General features: G+C 34.7%; 2 protein-coding genes across 2 annotated transcripts; one reads left to right on the top strand and one right to left on the bottom strand.

Moving 5' to 3' along the window:
- Nucleotides 1-399: 399 nt before the first annotated feature.
- On the top strand, nucleotides 400-3,403 carry LOC115698591 (pentatricopeptide repeat-containing protein At1g19720). Its single transcript, XM_030625698.2, has one exon. It carries the CDS (start codon nucleotides 522-524, stop codon nucleotides 3,153-3,155), a length of 2,634 nt encoding a protein of 877 aa, XP_030481558.2. The 5' UTR covers nucleotides 400-521; the 3' UTR covers nucleotides 3,156-3,403.
- Nucleotides 3,404-4,617: 1,214 nt separating this feature from the next.
- Nucleotides 4,618-6,918, bottom strand: LOC115700727 (phenylacetaldehyde reductase). The gene is made up of 6 exons (XM_030628358.2): nucleotides 6,604-6,918; nucleotides 6,268-6,437; nucleotides 5,983-6,174; nucleotides 5,515-5,677; nucleotides 5,230-5,416; nucleotides 4,618-5,042 (listed from the first exon to the last, which is right to left on the bottom strand). The coding sequence occupies exons 1-6, from the start codon at nucleotides 6,722-6,724 to the stop codon at nucleotides 4,895-4,897; spliced, it is 981 nt and encodes a 326-aa protein (XP_030484218.2). The 5' UTR covers nucleotides 6,725-6,918; the 3' UTR covers nucleotides 4,618-4,894.
- Nucleotides 6,919-8,334: the final 1,416 nt, after the last annotated feature.

Raw genomic sequence — 8,334 nt, 5'->3', positions numbered from 1 at the left:
AAAATTATCCTGTGTGGCTATATTTTACAAAACAAAAATAAAAACTTTAAGAGTAATTTGCGGCAAAACTCCTCCAACTATCAATTTACTTGTAAAAAACTATCCAAAAAACTTTAAGGTTGGATAGTTTTTTGCAAGTAAATTGATAGTTGGGGGAGTTTTGTCGCAAATTACTCTTAAATTTTTTATTTTTATTTTGTAAAATATGGCCACGTAGGATAATTTTTTAATGACCTGTCATTGCCACGTGGGTAAAATTAGGATTTAACAAGGCTGAACAGACGACACCTTAAAAATGTAAACGAAACAGTAGTTTGGAGGGTTTTCCCATCAAAATATGATGTTAGATGGTTTTTTATAAGTAAATTAATATTTGAGGGGATTTTTCCGCAAATTACTCAATAAATAATGATGACATTGGCCACGTTGATTCCTTTCCAAAATCCAATCTTGCTGTGTAGTTTCCTTCCCGCCACGAACTCCAAAATACAGCTTCTTCTGGTTCTGGCTAACCTCCAACAATGGAGGTAATAAAACCTCCCATACCTATAGTTCCCACCAAACTAGGCTACCCTTTTGAATTTTCTCCAAAACCCACCAAGCTCAGCACCATTCCTTTATTCTCCGACTCTCATTTGGATAAGCTCTGCAAAAAGGGACGCCTCAGCGAGGCCATCTTGGCCCTGGATTCCATTGCTGTACGTGGGTGCAAGGTGAAACCCAGAACCTATGTCAATTTACTTCAGTCTTGCATTGATACGAAGTCCGTTAAGTTGGGTAGGGAGGTTCATGCTCGGATAGGTCTTCTTGAGTGTGTTGATGCTTTTGTTGAGACTAAATTGGTGAGTATGTATGCAAAATTATGCTACTTGGATGATGCACGCAGAGTGTTTGATGAAATGCGTGAGAGAAACTTGTTTACTTGGTCAGCTATGATTGGTGGGTTTTATAGAGCAAAGAGGTGGGAGGAAGTTTTAGAGCTTTTTTTGTTGATGATGAAAGATGATGGTATTGTTCCCAACCAAGTCCTTTGGCCTAAGATATTGGAAGCTTGTGGGAATTGCAAGAATTTTGAGATGACCAAAGTGGTACATTCGATGGTGATTCGATGTGGCTTCAGCTGTTCAATTCGAGTCAACAATTCAATTTTTGATGTCTACGTAAAATGTGGTAAACTGGATCTTGCTAAGAGGCTTTTCGAGAACATGGACAAAAGGGATGTTGTCACTTGGAATGCAGTTATATCTGGGCTTTGCTATACTGGTCAGGTCAAAGAAGCTACTAAACTTCTTGATAAAATGAGAGAAGAAGGGACTGAACCTGGTTTGTTAACTTGGAACATATTGATTGCTAGTTGTAGTAATTTAGGAGAAATTGATGTTGCAATGGGATTGATGAAAGAGATGGAAAGTTTTGGCATTGCTCCAGATGTATTTACTTGGACTTCTATGATCTCAGGGCTTGCTCATAATAACAGCAGAGATCAGGCATTAGATTTTTTCAGGGAGATGCTTTTGGCAGGAGTCAACCCGAATGCAGTTACTGTTACAATTGCAGCTTCAGTTTGTGCTTCTCTAAGATCACTCAATAAAGGGATTGAAATCCATGCTTTTGCAATTAAGATGGGTCTTATAGATAATGTTCTAGTAGGAAATTCAGTTGTCAACATGTATTCCAAGTGTGGGCAACTGGAAGCAGCTCAAGAAGTCTTTGATTCGATTAAAGACAAAAATCTTTACTCATGGAACTCAATGATTGGTAGTTATAGTCAAGCCGGTTACTGTGATAAGGCTTGTGAACTCTTCATGAAAATGCAGGAATCGGATGTACTGCCTAATGTTGTCACATGGAATATCATGATTTTAGTCCATATACAAAATGGTGATGAAGACCAAGCTATGGATCTCTTTCAAAGAATAGAGAAAGATAACAAATTCAAGCGAAACACCGCAACATGGAACTCTCTCATTGATGGTTATGTGCACCGTGGGGATCAAGGCAGGGCGCTTGAAGTATTTCGACAAATGCAGTCCTCCGGTGTTATTCCCAATGTGGATACCGTGCTTAGTATTCTGTCTGCATGTACAAGTGTACTTGCTGCAAGAAAAGTGAGAGAGATACATGGCTGCGTACTGCGCCGAAGCTTAGAGTCTGGAAATTCAGTGGCAAATTTATTATTGGACACTTATGCCAAGACTGGAATTATGAAATATTCTAAGAATATCTTTGATATAATGTCATCTAAAGATATTATCACTTGGAATTCAATCATTACTGGTTATGTTTTGCATGGTTTATCAACAGTTGCACTTTATCAATTTGATCACATGAAGAAATCAGGATTGAAACCGGATAGCAATACTTTTGTAAGTGTTATCGATGCATACAGCCTTTCTGGATTAGCAGACAAGGGAGAGCTAGCTTTCTCTAGTATCACTGAAGAATATGGTATTGATCTAAGTCTAGAGCATTATTCTGCTATGGTAGACTTATATGGCCGTTCAGGTAAGATTAAAGAGGCAATGGATTTCATTGAAGACATGACAGTAGAACCAGATTCCTCAGTTTGGGAGGCTTTACTTACTGCTAGTAGGATTCATAGGAACTTTAGGATCTTTGTACACGCCTTGAATCATTTGCTTGAGTTGGAACCTGGGAATCACTTGATTCAGAGGTTAAGAGGGCAGGTTGATGCTTTAATCGGGAAAAAATCAGAGATTGATTCCAAAATGAGAGAGCTAGAGAAAGAGAGTTCTACTATAAGGAACATGGGACAGAGTTGGATTGAACTTAACAACAGAGTCTACACATTTGTTGCTGGTGATAAGTCTAAACCTCATCTATATCCTTGGTTACATGGTATACCGAAAAGTTTGAGCAAATCTGATTTTTGTGATGGGCTTTGCTTCGAGGAAGAAGATAGTGAAGAGATTGGTGGTGTACATAGTGAAAAGCTTGCAATGGCTTTTGCCCTTGTTGAGTTTCCAAAGAAGGGACAATGTATAAGAATAGTTAAAAACCTGAGAATGTGTGAAGGTTGCCATGAGACAGCAAAGTATATCTCCATGGCTTATAGGTGTGAGATATTCCTTAATGACTCGAAACGCCTACATCGTTTCAGTAAAGGGAAATGTTCTTGTAGGGACTATTGGTAGTGCAAAACAACCAATGAGTTACTTTCTATGGATTATCTTCTTTGTAGTTTAAAGGATGAGTGATTTAGGTATGTAAGTGTAATATGCCTTATTTTCAATGACGTATTACATTTACATACAATTGCTTAATTTCATAGTTGTTTGTATAAATAAAACGTTGCCATTCTTTACTCAGCAATTTTACCAACAAACTATAATTGTCTGTATATACAGACAATTATGAACATAAAATGATAAAACAGTCAAAATAATAATGAGGCATATTTTATTTATAGGAGTCAATGGCTTCTTTCATTGGACCAAGATATTGTTCTACATAATGGGAATGCTTAGTATAGAATGGTAATGTTTTGGAGCCATTTGATAACGTTAATTCTCTGTTTACATGGAGAATGGTGATCATGTCATTTGATATGTTCTGCAGATAAAAATGAACATAGGAACCGGTCAATTGATTCACTCGAGGAGTAGGGAATTAGGATGAGTATCTCTACTCTTCCAAGTAAAGTTACTGCTGCCATAGATAGGAGTTGTAGAGAATTTTCATGGGGAACCACAGGGAACCGGACCAAGATGCACTTTGCTTCTTGGGAGAAGGTATGTCTCCCTAAAAAAGTATGGGGGAGTTGGGTTTCGTGAGGGTAAAAAGTGGAATAAAGCTTTGATGACCAATTTCCTTTGGGCCATTGCCAGAAAGCAAGATAGCCTTTAGGTGAAGTGGATAAATTCTATTTACCTAAAGGATCGTAGTGTGTGGAGCCTTTCTATCAAACAAGATATGAGCTGGTACTTCAAAAAGTTTTTAAAACTCCGATCTAGTACCAATGAGACATCCTTGTTTCTTGCTGAAAAGTGAGGTAAATTTCATCCAAACACTTATATAACTTGCAATTGGATGATCAGGAAGTGAAGCATAGTGGCGCAGGCTTGCAATGTTCATCTCCTCACTCGAGATCATCTTTGCAAGTTCTTGAGCTTATCCTCGAACCTCTGTCCGGTTTGCGAGGACATTGAAACACATACTCACCTTTTCTTTGATTGTGTATATGTCAGGAAAATCTTTGTTGAAATCGGTTGTTGGCTGGGTATTGTGAATTGGCCGATTGACATTAGTAATATTCAGTAGTGGTGTACTCGGGGCCCTCTTGACTTCAAGAACCGAATAATTAACACGGTTTTTGTTGCTGCTATTTATATGATTTGGAAAAATAGATTTGGATGTATTTTTGATTTAGCTTGTACCTCTTCTCTTAAGTTTAGCATGGACTCAATCTAAAATTTTGAGCATGGCTTGTAATACCCTTAAGAAAAGGGAGATGTATCTAATTAATGTAATTAGGTCCCGGTAGCAGGTTTTTTTTGGCTGCTGTTGAGTTAGCAGCCCCTTGTTGGCTCGTTGAGCCTTTGTAAAAGGAACAAAGACAGATATACCAAACATAGGGAACTTATACGACACAAACTATTAAAGAAACCAATTATGTATTTCAAAGGGATCTAAATGATCAACTATAACTTGTTGATTTTTTATTCCTCTATGGTAAAACTGCTGACCAGTACTTGTTACAACTATAACAAATAAATGTTCCAGAATTATACAGAAAATGAATAATTTATAATGCCTATATATGGATAGTGGTAAGATTTATGAACTGAAGCATTGAAATTTGAATCACATAAAGGTTTAGAATTAACCAGTACAATTGTCTAGTGAAAATGCTAATTGTAAATGGCCTATATTATTAGATACTCAAAAGACCCTTTTCCTTGAGGCTTTCAACAGTGTCTCTCAAGCTCATTTCCAAGGGAATGGATTGGGATATACCCAAACTTTTAGCTCTCAAATCTGATACTTGGTACTCTTCCATTAGAGGCTCATCATTTTCACATCTGCCAAACAATTACAAACAAAATAAACATCAACTTACACATTATTTTTCACATTAATTCATAAAAAGTAGATGTTACAAGCAAAATAATCTTCTTGACACACTCAAAAATATGTTGTATAAATCTCTACAAAGTATCAACTAAATGGCCATTTTATAAATAACATGTAAGTATAAAATAAAATTACCTTTGAGGAATGGTGAGAGAAGGGTAAAGTTGTTGTAAAATCTTTAAAAGGTCAGAAATGTGTGCAATATATCCACTTAGAAGATATCTTCCACTAGCTGATCGACTTTCAAATGCTTGAATATGTGCTTTAGCAACATCTCTAACATCATGATATGAATAAACTCTATTGGGAAATGTCTCAGCCCCTGCTTATAAAAATAAGTTACACTTAAATCTTAAGACACAAATAAAGTAAAATGAAAATAGATCAACTGTATTAGTTGCAAAACTACATGATGTGTACCATTTGTTAGATTCATAATGAGACTGACACTGTCATTCATAATGGGCTGCAAGAGAGGGCCAAGTGTTACTCCTGGATGAATGGTGATCAATTCAATCCCATTCTCTTTTGCAAATTCCCAACCAGCTTTCTCAGCTCTAGCTTTTGAAGCTGCATACCATATCTGAAAAAGAATATAAAATGTAAGACCAGAGAAAAAAGCAGATCAGTTGGTTTAAGCTCTTTAGGGAATTTAGTATGGAAATGAAATTTTGTCAATAAATCCCATTTTCTTAAGTATGGTGAATATCTCACTATATTCTATTAGAAAAAATTCACTTAAAATTTTATGCTATGTATTGGAAATATTTGAGGCCTAATTAGAAATGTAAAGTTGTATACAGGAAAACCAATTTTGTGTTAGATGAGGTAAAATAAGCTTAAAAATTATATAAATGATAAAGCAAAAAAGTTAAGAACAATTCACACCTTCATGTTTTCACAAAGAACAGGATCAGAAAACCAAGTCTCATCAACTACTACATTAGGGTTTAGAGGTTTGCCATTGATTAGAACTGCAGCCATGGAAGATGTTATAATCACTTTCTTTACAGATGGAGCTTTAACACATGATCTCAGAACATTCAATGTTCCCTTCACTGCTGGCTCTATTATTTCAGCCTGAAAATAACCCAAGAATCATTACAAACTGAGTATAATATATATGTGTGTGTATGTATTTATATATAGGAATATATATATATGACTGTGTACCTGTGGATCATTGGATAACTGAAAAACAGGAGAAGCAACATGAAAAACACCATGACATCCATTGATAGCAGAATCAAAACAGGCTTCTTCCATTAAATCTGCTTTAAACAAATGAAGTCTTTCCTTAGCTCCATCTAGTTCAACCAAGTGTTTAGTCTTTTTTAAATCATCTGCATATCAAAACAAGAGTTCTTCAACCAGCCAGAATTTTTTCATATATAAATTGAAAAATGTTGGTAAGTGAAAGAACTTATCAATACAAAGCTTATTAGTAAGCATTTGTTCCAATCCAAGGTTCGAAGCCCAAAAATGAAAAAAAAGAAAAAGTGAACTAACTTGGATTACGAACAGAGGCTTTGACAGTGTAACCATGTTGAAGTAAGAGCTTGACAAGCCATGAAGCTATGAAGCCTGAAGCTCCAGTCACACACACCACCTTTCCTTCTCCACTACTCATCTTCTCTTTACTATAATTTTTTTTCTTTTTTCAACTAGAGAAATGGTATTTGTAGTGAGATTTGGTAGTGATGCTGGAGTTGGTGAAACTAAAACCATATATATTGTACATGAATTTCTTTTTCGCTTGGTTTTATTATTGTTGGTTGTCAAAATATGCTTTATATATTATTAGCAAAATTAGAAACTTTGGAAAATGTGTACAAAAAAGCAAAATTGGATACTTATATTGACCCCATGTATGAATAAGAACACAAAACACGTGTTAGCTTTACAAACAAAAGAATAAAATTGTGATACTTTGTAGTTTGTAGCGATGAGGTAGGTAGGAAACAATAATTCTAGACAATTGATTCAAGGTACCACTATTATAGTTTAATTTATGATCAGAATATCAATTATATATTATGACTTGTTATGTTATTGATGTTAGTTATCAAAATTTAGTTGACAAAGAAGGCATAATTGCACAATAATTGTATTCATATTGCAACTAATATTTGCCTTTTAAATTTAAACGTCTAATATATGTATTATTTTTGTCATCTAACGTTTCAAACAAGAAAAAGAAATCAACGAAATGAGAGTGACTTTTTAAAACAAAAATATCCTTTAAGTAGACCTACTTTTTTTAAAAAAAAATAAAAAAAGAAATCCCATTAATGCTAAACTTTTCAAAATCATTCTCCCTTTCTATATAAGGAAGAGACATACATACACAATAATTTTGATTTGGGAATAATGAGGCAAAAAAGAGTTACTCATGTAAGTCAAAAGTGTCACCATAAGTTTAAAAAGACAAACCGAAAAGAGTTGCTTATGATCTGTTATGAACTAAAAGGATTACTTATGATCAAGCCGTCAAATGTTGGTGGGTAAAAATTAACCACCATCTTAAGGGGATGTTAGAGTTCCACATTGCTAATGCGTGAAAATATAACATCATATATAATTGTATGAGCTACCGCTCTCATTGTCAATTAATTTTGAACAAGACCATCTTTGGAGGCCTTGGCCGAACTATAAAATACTTTTATTTTCTGTCGAACTTATAATTATTCAATTAGAGCATTCTAAATACTCAATTTTTAGATTTTGTATTAAAATTATAAATCATGCATAAGATGACCAGTTGAATACACATAATACGCACAAATATGAATAAATATTCATATATCAATAGAAAAAAGAAATCAGAATAACATTAATCCATAGAAAGTTTCAAACAATCTCTATTAATATTCCTAAATTGGAGTTTAGCTAACAATATCCATTAACATATTGATAATCAAATCTATGAAAAACAATCATAAAACCAAAAATTTAAAAAAGAAGAGAAGAAATTAGATTTGGAGTTGTCACGATTGCTCCAAAGCTTGATCTCCAATCTCCTTTTTTCATATTGTTCTAAGTTCTAAAAGGTTTTCTTGGCCTTTTTTGAAATCCCAAGAGATCAAAAAGTGTATCTCTCTTAATTTTTTCTAGAAAGACAAAATTGCCCTTGAAAATTATTGACTCGTACGAATAGCGGCGCTATGGTGCCTAACACCAATGGAAAATTGGCATTCTTCTTTTTTAGTAGCGCGCCACGACACCAATATCCTGTGTCGC

This window comes from Cannabis sativa, chromosome 8 (assembly GCF_029168945.1).
Source record: "Cannabis sativa cultivar Pink pepper isolate KNU-18-1 chromosome 8, ASM2916894v1, whole genome shotgun sequence".
Taxonomy (NCBI): Eukaryota; Viridiplantae; Streptophyta; class Magnoliopsida; order Rosales; family Cannabaceae; genus Cannabis; species Cannabis sativa.
The sequence above is the reverse complement of the archived record's forward strand: the minus strand, read 5'-3'. Positions and strand labels throughout refer to the sequence as shown.

What these genes read in the sequence shown, in the direction of transcription:
- LOC115698591 (XM_030625698.2), top strand. Translation starts at nt 522, where the DNA reads ATGGAGGTAATAAAACCTCCCATACCTATAGTTCCCACCAAACTAGGC.
- LOC115700727 (XM_030628358.2), bottom strand. Translation starts at nt 6,724, where the DNA reads ATGAGTAGTGGAGAAGGAAAGGTGGTGTGTGTGACTGGAGCTTCAGGC. An exon ending in TTCTTTGTGAAAACATGAAG is followed by an intron (nt 5,678 to 5,982) that starts GTGTGAATTGTT and finishes ATTCTTTTTCAG; the next exon opens with ATATGGTATGCAGCTTCAAA. An exon ending in TCTCTCACCATTCCTCAAAG is followed by an intron (nt 5,043 to 5,229) that starts GTAATTTTATTT and finishes ATTGTTTGGCAG; the next exon opens with ATGTGAAAATGATGAGCCTC.